This window comes from Amblyomma maculatum, chromosome 6 (genome assembly GCF_055883805.1).
Source record: "Amblyomma maculatum isolate TAMU_Amacu chromosome 6, ASM5588380v1, whole genome shotgun sequence".
NCBI classification, from domain to species: Eukaryota; Metazoa; Arthropoda; class Arachnida; order Ixodida; family Ixodidae; genus Amblyomma; species Amblyomma maculatum.
The window spans coordinates 55,381,384-55,398,416 of NC_139349.1; the positions used below are offsets into that span (position 1 = coordinate 55,381,384).

The 17,033-nt window shown below is 46.1% G+C and overlaps 1 protein-coding gene across 1 annotated transcript in view; it reads left to right on the top strand.

Annotated features, from left to right (window-relative positions):
* Fib (rRNA 2'-O-methyltransferase fibrillarin) overlaps positions 1-17,033 on the top strand; it is a 38,554-nt gene that overhangs the window by 2,079 nt on the left and 19,442 nt on the right. The window contains exons 3-7 of the mRNA XM_084606708.1: positions 1,376-1,501; positions 3,065-3,115; positions 4,166-4,260; positions 9,632-9,802; positions 15,940-16,072. Of these exons, the coding sequence (XP_084462834.1) occupies positions 1,376-1,501; positions 3,065-3,115; positions 4,166-4,260; positions 9,632-9,802; positions 15,940-16,072 (576 nt within the window). The remainder of the gene's footprint in view (positions 1-1,375; positions 1,502-3,064; positions 3,116-4,165; positions 4,261-9,631; positions 9,803-15,939; positions 16,073-17,033) is intronic.

Genomic DNA, 17,033 nt, shown 5'->3' on the forward strand with positions numbered 1-17,033 from the left:
AAACTGAATGTGGGCACTGTATTCCAATACAAAAAGTGAGAGCATGCCTTGGCCTTGCAGCTTAGTAGTCGAACATAGAACTGTGCACGGGCTCGGGCCACTCAGAAGCCCTCTTTCTAGGGCTCTGGCTGGGCCTGGGTCAAGGTATATTTGTCTTGGACGGGCCGGGCCGGATACCCTGACCACAAACATATGCAACTTTTGTGAAAGTGCAAATGCAGCTATAGTGCAGTAGGCGTCTAAAATGCACAGCATTTCCTTGCATCCACATGATAGCTTTTGAGTTCTTTCCAGGCTTTGACCCGCCTTTCCTTCTCACCACCTTGCTGTGAACTGATCTTTGGTAGCTGCCAATGACCAAACAGAGGGGCCTTCATCATTGACGGGGAGCCCATAAAAGTGACAATTAGTAGTCTGCGCAGGCGCGGTCAGAGTGTCTCAGTGATAGTTCTAGCCCTGGATGCCAACTATGGTAGGAGACGGCGGCACCGACCAGGTGCCGGACGTGAGGACGTGGCGTGGCGCTCGTGGCGTGGCGCTTTCTAGTATTGCATCTCCGCTTGGGTAGCGCTGGCGCTAATGTTTAGGTATCCGTTTCAAGATTTGTACCACACTGTCGCTTGTCATGTGTCTCTGTTATGGCTTACTCCTGCTTCGACCTGGCCTCGTTTGAAGCGGGACGCAGCTCAAAGCATCTGCGGTGGAAGTTTCCTCTTGTTTTTCTTGTTGCGAAAAGTTCACATGAATGGCACACGATGAGCCAGGCGAGCTGGCCAAGTACTTGGGCACTAAATTGACCCTTTGTTTAGTATTAGAGCCAGTGCACTTTTGAAGAAGCAAACAAGCTGCTTACCAAAAACTTGCTTTCCTATCAAAGAACGTGTTAGTCATTCCAGCCGCAAGTTTTAGCACCGAAAAGGTCTTCAGCTATACCAGACTCATTATCCAGGAGCGCTGCAAATGCCTCACTTCAATGCTTTTGCACGATAAGTTAATTTTACGTGTGCCTTTATATACAACACAAATTTGCCATTTCAAACGTAACAACTCAACATTTCGCGATCTTGGGTAAACTTATCCTGAAATTATTTCCTTCTGTATAATCGCATCAACTGCAATATAGCATGCAGGGCTGAGCCTTAAATCTGAGCACCGGGCTCATTTCATGAGAAACCATTGGCATTCAAGTTGGACTATGCAATTATGCGGCATGTCCTATCAGCAGTTATGCAGTGTTTTGCTCTACTACTGAGTGTGATGCATGTGAGGAGGCACTCATTATTCTTTTAAGTGTTGAGTTTCTGCAGTATATTTGCGCCCATATTTGATGATTGTTTCCATTCTGTGTGCGTAAGTATTTGTCATCGCATTTCAGGTGGCTTTGGTGGTCGTGGTGGATTTGGAGGCCGTGGTGGCTTTGGAGGCCGTGGTGGCTTTGGAGGCCGCGGTGGACGAGGGGGTGACCGGGGTGGTGGACGAGGACGTGGAGGAGGAGGTCGTGGTGAGTGGCAAATTTCAGCAATCTGCCCATCTCAATTCACGTCACATGGCTCAGACTGAGACATTCTTCAGCTGAAATCTATCGAAAGTTTTACAGCGGGGCATTGTCATGATACACATGATGCCGTTAAATAAACCTAACCTATGGATTACCTGATATCCATGGGGTGGGGCGCAGCTTTGTGCAAGTGGTGTTTAGCCAGAGTTCTTGAAGGCTGATTGGTTGTAAAACTTCTCCGGAACGTCATGGGAGCGCTTCATATACAGCTTGTGGCTGCGGCACTGCGGCAAAACTGCGTACTGAAAGGCATCATTCGAGGAGCTGGGCATTGTCAACGCCGAGAAGAAAGCCCTTCAGGTGTTCAGTTGCCATTGAATGACGACATTTACTCCTGTCAGTTCGGGTAATGTAATTTGTGTGCGTGGGACCGTGTTGAGCACTTCATACGTGCCGGCATGCCGTTCCACTTATAGAGGCACAACTCTGAAAACTCGACCTAGTGAAATGAAACTGCTGGAGAAAACAAAGCAGATGTTAGCAGGGCAAGAAACGGGTGGCTTCACCTCTGCCTTGAAATATGTGAGCATTTGTGAAAAAATTAAACATTTTCTGACCCAAACAACCGACATCAGCCCCCTCTCGTGACGAGTGGATTAATCAAATTCATGGGATTTGTGACTGTGATTTTGGCGATTGCGAGGAGTTTTTGCGAATGCAGATATAATGTTACTCTCATAGTGAACCCACTCGCATAATGAAACCAGCCCCCACTTTACACTATAAAAAAAAAAAAGCTTTAGTTTGGTGCTGTCATTGTCACAGTCTACAGTGCATTCCTTGGCAGCGTGCCAAGATGCTGTACAGCGGTAACATCATGGTGTTTTAACTCCTGCTGCTTTGTGGGAGGGGAGTGACTTGTAGGACGAATTGGTGAAATGCTTCCAAAGTTCACCGCCAGGCACCACCCTATCTGCCCACACGTTAAAAAAAATGCTGTTTTGAAAAAAATGAATAATAAATCATTGGCTTTGTTCCAAGGAGTTATACTTTGGGCTATTGCTCAAGAGCACTCGTTCTATACATTGCACACATTTATTGGTGACCTCACACCACCCTTTTTCATGGCCCTTTACTGCTACAAATGGAATAGTTTTTTACTCCACCTAGTGAGCATAGCAGATATTTCACCAAACACTAAAATGGCAGCATATAGTCCGCCGTTTGCGTGCTGGCTGATTATGACACCAAGTAATAGGTTGTTTTTTTTCCCTGTATTTCGAATGTTATGTGCAAGTTTGAAAAAGAATGCGACTCCATGATCTACCAGGTGTACCTGGCATTTCTTTGTTTTTAAACATTGGGTAATTTTTAACTGTTGGGAAGCTTTGTGGGAAATGTGTTTGTCAAGTGCAGTAGACCGTATGTGCAGTAAGCTGGTTTTTTTTTTTTTTTTTTTTTAATATATATATATATATATATATATCAAAGGTTCCTTTGTCTGAAAGCTGTTTCAATGGCGTCCGAGTTCAGCGGCAGGTATAATTTTTCTGCTTATTGTTGCAGGTGGCTTCAGGGGAGGCAAGAAAGTGTTCATTGAGCCCCACAGGCATGAAGGTGAGTTGTGCTGTCCTCCTTTGTACTTTCTGTACCTGCTACGTGCAGAGGAAACTAAAGGGGTGTGCCACGGCTCGTCCTGCTAGGGTCTCATGTGGGCGATGTCCTGTGCATCAGCGGCAGGTGAACGTTCGCAGTTCGCGCACGGCATAGGCTGTGAACGCTTTCTGAGCAGGCTAGCAGCGCTTAAAAGTATACGTGTTAGAAAACTGCTAAGAATGCATGTTTCACGCATACCGTTTTTTCTTTTTTTCCCTTGAGCTTGCAATGGGCAGAGCACAAATGATTCTCACGAACTGAAAGCGCATGCTTGTGCTTTTGAAAGCAGCTTACCCTGCTCCTAATGCGTCAAGGTTAAGTTGAATGGCACTATGAACCCCTCTGCGACGCATTGGAACTTGCCTCGGTTATTAAGTGCCCCTGCCTTCCCGGAGCCTGTCCTGCAATGCTCTGCGGCACTCCGGTCCTCTGATCACAGTTAGCAGCCCCAGCCGCCCAATTCCCCTTCCTTTCGAACATCCAAATGTGCTGGCAAAGCATCCACATGGAGCATACCTCAGGCCTTCTTGGACTAGTTCACAGCACCACTGCATTCATGAAAATTGCCCATTACTGTGGCCTAATGCATAATTTCTGAGCCCGCATGAGTTCATTATGAAGTGTGCACCATTGCACAAAGGGGGGCGCATAATCATTGTTCTACTGTATGCTATGCAAGGGCTTTTACAGTATTTGTTCTCGGCTTATTTATTCTCTTTGGTGTATATGCCTTGCATCTGTTGGGCTGAAATGGTGAAATAAAGCCATCAATTCTTGGTTATTGTGTTGTGCATGCTACTGTGTCTTTCTTGGCATCCTCTTCCTGCCCTGCACCTTTGCTCCCGACATGAGCATGCTATGCCGGTTACATTTTGTGCTCAATTTGTAGTCGCTTTCTCCTCAGTTGGCAAACTGTGCATTGTGTTACCATCTGCTATCCTTGCTTCAGCTTCTTAGTTTTTTTCTTTGTGGAGTTGTGAGCAACTTGATCTTTCACTTTCTTTTGCTCAGGTGTCTTTATTGCACGAGGAAAAGAGGATGCCCTGGTCACCAAAAACTTGGTCGTCGGAGACTCCGTCTATGGGGAGAAACGCATTGCTGTTGAGGTATGCCACCTGTTCGAGCTTGCTTTTTAAAGCATGCCAGTTTCGACAGCTCAGTGCTTTTTGGCATTTGACAGTGTGAACATGTTGACAGGTCTAATGTTAGCAGTAGACCTCACCGTGAGCTCCATCCAAAATGGGCTTCTCACCTTGTTCAGTCAACTAGCCTGCAAATGTCACCAAGTAAGAATGGTCTGCAGACTACAGTGCTTTTGGTGGTCTTGTATAACATATGTGGTGAAAAGTGATTGATTTCTGAAAAACAGAATAATTCAGGTTTTTTTACAGTTGAAACGGTTAATTGGAACATGTGCCACCACACCAGTGAGCTGGGGCTGGACACATGGCTAAGGAAAATGCCTGCGCAATAGGGCACCCAGGTCACTCAACTGCATTGACTCCTGAACGGGGAAAGCCTGTTAAACCGCATAATACGAAACCGGAGCGGCAGCCATTGTGGCAGCTGCTTCCTGTTCATTGTGAACTCCAAGGCCGGTACCTGTTCATGCTGTTTGCACGACACTGTGGCATAGTCATAAACTTCAGGCACTCCAAGCAGATACAATGTTGGCCACAATAAAAGGCTGTAGTATGACACCACTGTCAGCTCGAACTTGACTTTCTTGACCAATTTAAGGGGGGACACCCCTCTTAAAACTTTTTTCCTTATTTATGGGTGGATCTGACTGAAACTTGCACCATTAATGTACTTTTGCATGCTGATTTCAAATATCTGATTAGTTTTCTTGTAGATGAAATAGCTTTCAAAATATTACCTAATTCATGTTCTTCGTTTGGAGGTGAGTTAATTACTAAACACTTTATGGCATGATGAGAATAGCCCTACCAGAGTGATCTAGAAGGATCATAGAGTGCCGCTAGTCATGAATTAACGTGGTAGAAGAATTTGAACCAAAGTTACAATAAGTCAAACTTTTATGAATAAAAGCCCTGGTTGGCACCTAAGATTGATAATTAATTCTGTAAATGTTGCCGCATAATAACTGTACATATTTTTGTCCTACGGCACTGTCGAAGGTTTTCTGTTTCTAACAAGACAAGAATGAGAGCTATAGCACAAATAGACTAAGAGATATCTCTCCTCCAAAATTGCAGCACCCTCAAAATTGCAGTTTTGAGAAAACGAGGAAAAACACTTCACAGCATGTAGGTGTAAATTATGTCAATGATTGATATGTCAACAAGATCAGAAACAGGTGGAAAGTGATCTGAAGCGAAAATTAATGGCCTATGCCAATTTGAGCCAAAGTTACGCAATAGGAAACGTTCGAAAGGAAAATTCCATTTGGGTACCGAAGACAACATAACCTTCTCAGCAAATTTTCTTTTGTGGTCACTGCATTTACCTTGGTTTCATGAGACTCGCAGGATTCCCTTTCTAGAAAAAAAATTTTCAAAGCAATAGCAAGAACAGGACCAGAGATATTGATCTTTAAAAAATGCAACACTACCAAAATTGGGGGATTGTCGGAAGCACTCAAGCCTCACGGCATTTAATCAGGAAGGGCAACCCCAAAGACCTCATGCTATTAAAATGCACCAGGAGCATAGTCGGGGTGCATGCTGTCGCGGTGTTTTCTTTTTTCTGTTTTAGCAACGCCAAGCGAAGCCGCCCGCTTCTTTGCAGAACGTGCGCTACGGCGCAAGTCCTTTTCTTCAGCTCTCCTGGACCCAGTTGCTGTTACATTTGTACTGCATTCTTGCAGAATTGCTGCTGCTGTATGCTTGCAGCCGGCATTGAAGCGCAGCACAGCTTCTGCTGTGGCTGCTTCCACAGCAAACAGTGATGAGTGCCGCTCTTTGTGGATCAAGGTCCAGATGACCGAGTGGAAGCTTTCGTTCGAGTTCTGGGTCTTCCCCCGAATGCACCTCTGCAGCAGGCTCTTCTCTGATAAACGACTATAAACAGGCAAAAGAGCATCAGCCACATCTCTTGGCAGACTGTAATTGTGCTTTGGTGCAGGCTCCTCTTTTGCCTTTGCAGCGTTGTGGCGGCACCATGACTTATCACCGGTAGGACACAAACTGTGTTTGGGGCAGTCATCAGTAGATGTGATGTGGTAATATGTCGCCATCACAGCTCGCTGCATGGCATCCACATCACCTACATTTGATCGAAGCGCTCGGCCATAATATATTGCCAGCTTGTCAACTAGATCAGCTGTCAGCCTTCCTCTGCCGCCAAGACTTTGCTTCCCTGCACCCTTGTGTCTCTGCAAGAGGTTGCGCAAAGCTGCTCCCATACGCTTGTGCACGTGATTTATGCAGTCCTCTTTGACTATTTCAATGTAGCCATAGATTGCAGCATCTTTAAGAGCACTGAACGTGCGACTGTCCCCATCGCATAGCATGGTTGTGTAGCGCATGTTGTGACGCTGCAGAGATCTTTCAAACAGAATTTTGCCAGCCTCTACCTCCATTTGACCAGCCTTGGAGTTGGTGTTTTTTTGGCACTGGTGGCGTGATTTCCAAAGTTCGTAGCCGTCAGTGTTTGGCTTAGGACCAATTTCGCAGCCCAGACAAAAGTTTGACAACACCACATAATCAAGCACGCAACCAGTGAAGAGTTCCACCACGGCACCGACGCCTATATGTGATGAGTGTCCGCGCGTCATCCATGTGCCGTCGTAGCACACGGCAATGTTCCCCCTATGCCCAAAACACAAGTCATCGTAGACCTTCGCCACTGCCTGCGCGGCTTGTGCCATAGCGGTCGTGGCGGCTCGGGTAGCAGCGGGTTGCAGTGTGTTCTTCAGATGCCGTTGAAACGTCTTGTTGTGCATCCCACGCCGCGACAACCCCATCGCCGAAAAGATATCGTTCATTGCTGTCTGGCCGTTACCGGTCGACAGCATTGCTCGACTAGCCAGAATATTCAGCTCAAAAGGATTGCACCTTTTCTCGCCGTCAATCCTCCGCGAGTTCCACTCGGCCGCAATCTCACCGCAGTTGTCGCACAGCACGATCAGTTTTACGGCGAGGCCATAGCTCCGGTCGCTGGTAATTAAACGCACGCATCCACGACACGTTTTGCACCGCACGGCATCCAGAAGGATATTCACAATGCTGAGGTCAATTACCGCATAGGAGGCCGTTCCGTCCGCATCTGACTCTGCGGACGCACCACTTGCATCGGCGAACAGCGCGGTCTTTCGTGCCGTCGCCGGCGTCGATACCAGTCTATCAAGCGTAGCCTGCTCACGGGCACTCACTTGAGTTATGTCACTGTTAGTGACAGGCGCGGTATCAATACGTACACGATTGCAGTCGGCACGAAGAACGGCGCCGTTGTCCAGCGGAATCGGAGAAGCGTCGCCGCCTGCAACGTGATCGTCACACAATCCCGCAGCACTGGCACTTGCTTCTTGCACAGTATGCAACGAAGTCGCATTCTTAACGCGTTTCTTTGGTTGCTTTCGCCCGTACTTGTGCAAAGAGCGGTACTTCTTCGCGCCTGGCATGACTCTCGCGTTGCACTAGCGTGGTCGGCAGAAAGACAAAATGGCGTCACTGGGAGTCCACATTTCAGGGCTAGCTTGCCGGAACCAACCAAACGACGCCATTTTGATCACATGCCTTAACCGGCCAATAGTAGCGCGCGCTGCATGCTATCTTTTTGTTTGTTTTTTATGGAGAAGGCGGAGCGCACAGGGTTGCTTTCCGAAAGAAAAAATAAGCCGAAAGCGAGCACTTTCGAACGAGACCAAAATCGCCGCGGTGGAGCGCGTAGTTCTCATGCGCCGGGCGATCGAAATTGGGTGTCGTTTGTCCACAATATAAAGGGCAGTGGGTGTGGTACTGCATTTTTTAATCGCTATAACTTCATAAATACGCGGGGTATAAGGATGAAAATTTGCGTGCAGATGCGGAATGGTGCGAGGAATACGAAAATGAAAAAATTGAAAATCCGATTTTCAGGCCGATTTTCGGTGCCAAAGAGCCGTGTCCCCCCTTAAGAGAGATATATATATATATATATATATATATATTGTAATAGAAGACCTTGTACAGGAAAGACCTGCCTAAACCGCAAGTTCTTCGCTCATTACTCCCAGCAAGTGTCGAACTCTACCAGATTATGCCGATATTTTATTTTGATACTCATATTGGGCACTAGACTGTCCCTTTAGCAAGAGGTTTGTGACGTGCAGAACGGTTTTAGTCATGGTTTTAGCTGACATATTCTTTTTGCAGTGTGAAATTTGCAAATACCATAGGAGCTTGCTGCAAGCTATAGACTGACACTGCCTCTCCAGCTTGTCATGCATATGCTTTGTTTTGAATTTTAACGGTGCAGTGCAGTCGATTTCACAGGTCCGGCCGCAGGACTGACTGCTGCTGGTTCTGCCATAAATAGCAGTTCGGCCATCTTCGTGCATGTTGAGTGGGCGTTCTCGTGCTGTCGTGCCGGAAGGCCGAAAGAGAGAGCCAAGCATCCACGCCGCTGCAGAACCAAACACAAACTGATTTATTCCAATCCCCCCCTGGGTACGTTTCAGTTTAGAGGGCGCCACTATTAAGTTTATAAGTGGCGACCCCAACAGTGCACACAGTTACACATTAAATTATGCCACAACCATTGTGTGATGCATCACGTAGTGTTGAAATTGGTGTCAAAGTAGTGATGCACATAATTTCATATGGTAAAGAGTGCAGGTAAAAACTATCTTCTTACTTGAAAAACAGGAATGAAAAACGCGCGTGGGAAAGGAGAAGAAACGCGCGAAAGACTGTGCAGTCAAAGTTTGGAAAAGAAAGAAAGGTCCATTTATATTTCAGGGGGGACCCGGGTCTTTGCGGTCGAAAATTGCTCACAAAATTTGATTCTCGATTTCCTCGTTTTCGCAACCCTGAGATCTTTCCGCAGCTACCGCCTTAGTTATGTTTAAAAATACCGCCTAATGCGCGTTATAGCATTCCGAAGATGAGGATCTACATGCGTGGTCCTTTAATTTGAGGTCAAGTTGCACCGAATTTCGATTGCCCGGAGTTAGAGAAATACGCGCTCCACGAGCATAATCTTTTTCTCATTCGAAAGATTGCAATTTAGGCCATTCCTTTATTTCAGTTGGCATTCATGACCAAACCCACCGAAGCGGAAAGCTAAGGAACAAAATCGCATGAAACACCCGCTGCTATTGGTTTCCCACCGCACATGAGCAATTTTTGGTTTGGAGGTTAAAAAACGAGCTTCTTGGGATTAAAATTGTTTTACAGTGAACTGCGACATTCGTTTGGTTTGTTAGACTTCTCCCTATAGGTGTGTGTTCGTAACCCAGACAGCCAAAGTCATGAGCATTAATCACAAGGAAACATTATTTATTTCTTTTTCTATCTCTCTCTCCAACGCCAGGAGAATGAAGTGAAGCAAGAGTACAGGGTGTGGAACCCCTTCCGATCCAAGCTGGCCGCGGCCATCTTGGGTGGTGTCGACCAGATTCACATGCCGCCTGGTTCGAAGGTGCTCTACCTTGGGGCAGCCTCGGGAACCACTGTATCTCACGTGGCTGACATAGTGGGACCTGTGAGTATTTGATCACTACCAGCTGCTGGTGTCAGGTTTCTACCCACTGGTTTACATGTTCTGTTAAGGGGGGAGCCGAGTCTTGAAGACGAAAAAAATAGCGAAAAAAAACCGATTTTTCAGTTTGGTTATTTTTCGATCCCTCATGGTTTTCTGTATCTATTACTAAAAATTCAGCTCCCAAAGACATGATTTAGCTGTAATATTGGCTATAATATAACTCGTATGACGAGGATCGCGCATGAGCGATGCGCTAAAGTCACCCGTTTTGTAGTGCCTGCGATTTCAAAACTCCGCGGCGGATCGCGGCCATCTTGATTTCATTCGAAGAAGTGCCCTTTCGGCTTGCTTTCCTGCCAAATCAAGCCATTTCAAACTAACCAGCAAACAAAATACAAAGCAGAAAAGGTAAGCACTGTAGAGTGACTTCATTGGTCACTGCGTGGCGCAAATTCAAATGGCCGCATCTGATTGGCCCGGGGTTGTCTCCGCTCCCTTTATGCCGATACAAGGGCAGCCCCATCTTGTCTAGTCGTAGGTTGCCGCGATACCTGGTTACAACAGAGTAAGTCTGAAATGCCAGTGGCCTTCGGGAACACTGTGCTCGCAACACTGAACAGAAAATGCAATGTAGTGCTAACACGTGTTCTGCTGTCTACAGCTTTAGTCTTTGCAAATCATAGTGCATCAGAAGATGAAGTCAAAACATAAATATGTTGATGCACACTGAGGCAACATCCAGCACCTTTATTAGGGATACCCACAGCCTTTATCTCATGCTTATGAATAGCACCTGTTGGTGTGTGACATGGCGACATATGAATGAGTGGGAAAAGGCAACATTTTTGCACTCGCACGTACATATGTTTTGTGAATGCAAGGGACAAGAACCACATGCAGGGCCAACTGTTGTAATAATGTGGGTGCAAAGACCCTGGATGTTTCTAAGAGTTTCTTCCTGTATGACCGGTTCGGCTCCATGACATGGCAATGAGAAGGTGGTAATCCCAAGTCAGGGCACCGACTGTGTAGTGATGTTTATTTGCACACTGCTCGCAACTAGCACAGCGAAGGTAACGAAGGCTGTCAGCTATGTGAGCCTGTCTGACCGTTCTGGTCACAGTTTCTGGTTACACAGACAGATGAAGTGCTCAACCAAGCGTTTCTTCTTGCTATTTTATGAATCTTGTTAATCTTTCGTGTGGGCTTGCATTTGCTCATTTTGGGTAAAAAAACACTAATGCATACCTGCCAACCTTCCTGATTTCTTACTGAACCTTCCTATTGTAAAAATACAGCCATATATCTCTCAGTAAGTTGGCACTGGCCACACAAGAATGGCTTTTGCGAAATCTCATTGATTGCCTTTTAATGAGGGGTAAAACCGAGCCGGAAAAAACAACTGTCTACGCTAAGTGCTGTCGTCTTGACCGCTATGGTACATTGCATCACTGTGGGCGGCATTCTTTTTACTCGCTAAGTGAAGAGAGTGTAAGGTTTGAACTAGAGTGTTAAAAGCTGCTGTAGATGACAACTGTACAAAAGCTTTTCAGATTTTCAAGCATACTTTGTGACCTCTAGACACCAGTAGTGCATAAGTAGCTGATATATGACGATTGTGACCCATGTTTGCAAGCAGATGCTTTCTGGGTTTCTGTTTCGAATTTCAGTTTTCCAGTGTTACTTCAGCTTGCAGATGCAAGGTCAAATCATTTAAAATATGGAGCCGTTTGTAACAAAGAGCTGCTTGTACCTTCATGCATCGTTATGGCACTTTCGTGCTTTGTATGCAAGGGAAAAGCTATAAGAAGGTCTAGCACATTGCTTCATATGTAATAAATTTGCCGCATTCTAGATTTGCATATTTTATGATATCTTTTAAATTCCACAATGAGAGCTGTGTTCGAGCTATGTACTGCTAGCATGGGAACGAGAACCTCCTGGGGACAAACGACACCAAATGAATGGGACATTATTATTCACACCAATTCGCTGGGCCATCTGTGTGCAATGCACAGTGTAAAGTTATAATTCTCATGTGCTTGAAGTCGCGGCGCTATCAGAGCCCAAGAAGAGATTTTAGCAGAAGTTATTGCAGTAGAACAGTTGCAGCGGTGGCGTAGCGGTAGAACATCCGCCTCGCATGCAAGAGGACCGGGGTTCAAATCCCGGTGCCGCGCAATTCTCCACCGGATGAAAAAAAAAAAAAAAAAAAAAAAAAAAAAATCCGCGTGTCGATGGAATTGCATATACAGGTTTGGGGTGCGACCTGATGCCGGTGAACACCTCCGGCAACGCACTCCCTCACCAGAACAGGAGTTGGCCACCCTGGTGCAGTAATTGGCCACAACCTCCTATGATAAGCTCCATAAAACCCCGGCCCTCAGTCACCAGCGGCTGCGGAACAACTGACCACGGCGGCGGTCAGACCTGTGACGCAGCAGGGGGTGCTAAGAAAGCCTGGCTCCGCTGGACAGGCCGCCATTGGAAACTGACCCTGGCAACGTTTAATGCTAGAACCCTTGCTAGTGAAGCTAGTTTAGCAGTGCTGTTAGAGGAACTAGAGGGCATGAAATGGGATGTCATAGGGCTTAGTGAGGTTAGGAGGCCGAATGAGGCATATACTGTATTGAAGGATGGGCATGTACTGTGTTATCGAGGTTTACCAGAGAGGCGACAACTAGGGGTAGGTTTTCTTGTCAATAAGTATATAGCGGGTAATATAGATGAATTCTATAGCATTAATGAGAGGGTTGCAGGCATCGTAATTAGGCTTAATAAGCGGTATAAACTGAAGGTTGTACAGGCCTATGCACCTACATGTAGTTATGATGACCAGGCAGTTGAAAGCTTCTATGAAGATGTAGAATCGGCAATGCGAAAAGTAAAGACGCAGTATACTGTACTAATGGGCGACTTCAATGCCAAGGTAGGGAAAAAACAGGCAGGAGACAAGGCAGTAGGTGACTATGGCATTGGTTCTAGGAATAGCAGGGGGGAGTTACTAGTTGAGTTTGCAGAGCGCAATAACTTACGAATCATGAATACCTTCTTCAGCAAACGGAAGAACCGGAAATGGACATGGAAAAGTCCTAACGGAGAGACAAAAAATGAAATCGACTTCATAATGTGTTCAACCCCCGCCATTGTGCAGGATGTAGAGGTAATCGGGAAAGTTCGATGTAGTGACCATCGGATGGTGAGGTCCCGAATTAGCCTAAATCTGAAGAAGGAACGCAATAGATTAGTAAGAAAGAAACCCATCAACGAATTAGCGGTGAGGGGGAGGGCAGAAGAGTTCAGAATCTCGCTACAGAATAGGTTTTCAGCTCTAACTGAGGATGGCGACATTACCCTAGAGGCAATGAACAATAATTTCAGAGATATCATTACTGAGTGCGCAGTAGAAGTAGGCGGTAGGATAGTTAAAGAGGATACCGGTAAGCTGTCTAAGGAGACGAAAGATTTGATTAAGAAACGGCAGAGTATGAAAGCTTCCAATCCAACAGACCAGATCGAATTGGCCGAGATATCAAAGCTAATCAATAAGCGCAAGGTGGCCGGTATAAGGAAGTATAACATGGAGAAAATTGAGCATGCTGTAAAGAACGGGGGAAGCCTTAAAGCGGTAAAGAAGAAATTGGGCATAGGCAAAAACCAGATGTATGCGATAAGGGACAAGGCGGGCAACGTCATCACTAATATGGACAAGATAGTCAAAGTAGCCGAGGAGTTCTATACAGATCTCTACAGTAGCCAAAGTAGTCAGGACCGTAGTGAGATTGGCGGTAGGGAAAAACAGTCAGACGTTCCACCAGTGACGAAGGACGAGGTCAAGAAAGCACTAGAAACTATGAAAAGGGGGAAATCAGCTGGAGAGGATCAGATAACTACAGATTTGCTGAAGGACGGGGGGGATATCGTGCTAGAAAAACTGGCCACCCTGTATACGCAGTGCCTGGTGTCATCGACGGTACCGGAAGCATGGAAGAATGCAAACATTATCCTCATTCACAAGAAAGGGGACTCTAAGGACCTTAAAAATTACAGACCAATCAGCTTACTGTCTGTTACGTATAAGGTATTTACTAAGGTAATCGCCAATAGAATCAGGACAACCTTAGACTGCAATCAAGCAAAGGATCAAGCAGGGTTTCGGAAACGGTACTCTACTATCGATCATATCCATACCATCAATCAGGTGATAGAAAAATGCTCGGAATATAACCAGCCCTTATACATAGCATTCATTGATTACGAAAAAGCATTTGACTCAGTTGAAACCTCGGCGGTGATGCAGGCATTGCGAAATCAGGGGGTAGACGAGCCGTACGTGAAAGTGCTGGAAGATATATATAGTGGCTGCACAGCAACCATAGTTCTACATAAAGAAAGCAATAAAATTCCCATAAAGAAAGGTGTTAGGCAAGGAGACACAATCTCCCCAGTACTATTCACAGCTTGTTTAGAGGAAGTATTTAGAGACTTAGAATGGGAGCAGTTAGGGATAAGGGTAGATGGAGAATACCTCAGTAATCTGCGATTTGCTGATGACATTGCCTTGCTAAGCAACTCGGGGGATGAACTGCAAATAATGATTGATGACCTAGACAGAAAAAGTAGAATGGTAGGCTTGAAAATCAATATGCAGAAGACTAAGGTAATGTTCAACAGCCTCGGGAAGGAACAGCAGTTTACATTAGGTAGCGAAATACTGGAAGTAGTAGGCGAATATGTCTACTTAGGACAGGTAGTAACCGCAGATCCAGACCATGAAAAGGAAATATCAAGAAGAATAAGATTGGGATGGAGCGCATTTGGCAAGCACTCGCAGATTATGACTAGCAGCTTACCGGTATCGCTCAAGAGGAAAGTGTACAACAGTTGCATCTTGCCTGTACTCACCTATGGGGCTGAAACGTGGAGGCTAACCAAGAGAGTTCTACTTAAGTTGAGGACAACCCAGAGGGCTATGGAACGAAAAATGGTAGGGGTAACATTAAGAGATAGAAAGCGTGCAGAGTGGGTCAGAGAAATAACTCAAGTTAATGACATTCTAGTGGAAATTAAGAAGAAGAAATGGACATGGGCAGGACATGTAGTGCGAAGAGAGGATAACCGATGGTCGCTGAGGGTAACAAACTGGATTCCAAGGGAAGGAAAGCGTAGCAGGGGGAGGCAGAAAGTTAGGTGGGCGGATGAGATTAAGAAGTTCGCAGGGGTCAAGTGGATGCAGCTAGCACAGAACCGGGTTAAGTGGAGAAATATGGGAGAGGCCTTCGCCCTGCAGTGGGTATAATCAGGCTGATGATGATGATGATGATATTGCAGTATATTTTCTGAATTTTTGTGCTTCATGATATCAAGAAAGAGCAACATTTTGCACAAGTAGATGCGGAGTCAGCGTGCCTCACAGTGACAAAGGTGATGATTCCAAACTGAAACTAAACTGAACTCCACTCATTGATGTGCAACACAACCCTCCAACATGTGCCACTGATGAAGGCCATCTCTCTGGGTCGTGGCTTGAGCAAAACAACCTAGACAGGTTTTTGGAGCGAGCGCAATCTGCTACTGCAAGGTCCCTGAAATGGACTCATAGAAAACGAAACTGCCCAAGAGTTCGGGTACCCCCCTTTCCCAGAACATTGAATGCGGCCTACCGCTATCGGTTATTGTGCAATGAGCTGCATTATGCAACACTCCACTTATCCCCAGACCTCATCACTTGTCACCACTGAGAACCTTGCCAAAATCAGGCCCTCCCAACTCGGGAGTGTCGATGCCACGCATGCAGGTAAAAGTCTCCTTTCGGGACTAGACTTGAGGCCTCGTGTCAAAACAGCAACCCAATATGTCACTGTGAGGTGGCCCAGTTGGGATGCGACATTAATGCAGGAAGAACGAAAGGGAAGGTAAATGACAGTGGTTCTTGGAAGAGCTCCTTTTGGAGGGAGTCAGCAGTACAATGCCCGCCTCTTCCCTTTCGCAGTGACCCCACAGCAGGTCTCTAAGGAGTAAGAGCAATAGCGACTCCATGCTCGTAGCTTAGGGAGCACCATCCCTACGTCTTATACAGACTGGGTCCATTATGCTAGGAAAGTCCTGAAGCAGCCATTTTGTTTTGTTTTCTTCAGGAGGGCCTGGTCTATGCTGTTGAGTTTTCTCATCGATCTGGACGAGACCTCATTGGTGTGGCACAGAAGAGGACCAATGTTATCCCCATTATTGAAGATGCCCGCCATCCGCACAAGTATCGGATGCTTGTTGGTACGGCTGTTTCTTTTTGCGCATTAGCTTTGTTACATTGATTTTTGGACATGCTGCTTCCATTTAACTTGCACGTATCTGTTTGTGCTGTCAAAGCACATGCCTCTGAATGATGATGAGCTGGTGCCAGCTGGGGGGAAGTAACTGTAGTACGCTCCGTCGACCCACTCAGTGGCTGTTGAAAACTTCCGTTGGGGGCAGTCTGTTATCCTCTTCCCCCCCCCCCCCCCCCCCCAACCTCCCTTTTTTTTATGTGCTCGTTTAATTCAAAAGCCTGACGAATTAGAATTTCTTTTGTGTTCTCAGTACTATCGAAGTGGTTTCCAATGCGAGGTGTAATTTGCAGGTAGCAAAAAATAGAGATGGCAACTGAGTTAGATTATCCAAAAGCATATATTTGCGCAGCCTTTTGTGCTTATTGTACTGAGTGACTTAACGGACATTCATTAGGCATATGCTTCGCTTGTTTGCATGTTCAGTCTCATCCGGCACGAGCTATTGAAAAGGGGCATGCATCTTTATGTGCCTGTTACTGTCTCACTCTCCCGCTCTTTTTAATGCGCACTTGATCGCTTGCATATCGCCTGCCCATTGCCTGCTAGCTGCCTGAGTGCAGCCAGTCTGGCTATCAGCGTGCAGCCCGAAAACACCCGGCCAGAGATGAACGCATTCGGCAGCAATTAGAAATGGCCAGAGCAACCCGAGAAAAAAACGGAACGGTTGGCTGCGGCACGTTGCATCAACTGCAGTCACATGTTGTGGTCGAGGACGTTCTTTCAATTTCATTTTGTGTTTTATTGTCACAAAACTGTCGCGTGATTCTACCAAATTTTCAGTAACCTAGCGCTAACAAACACAGTAGAGCCCCGCTGATGTGTTTTTCATGGGACTGAAAAGAAAAACGTTAGAGCCGGTAAATACGACGCAATGAAAATTGACAGTAGTCACAAACTGAATACCT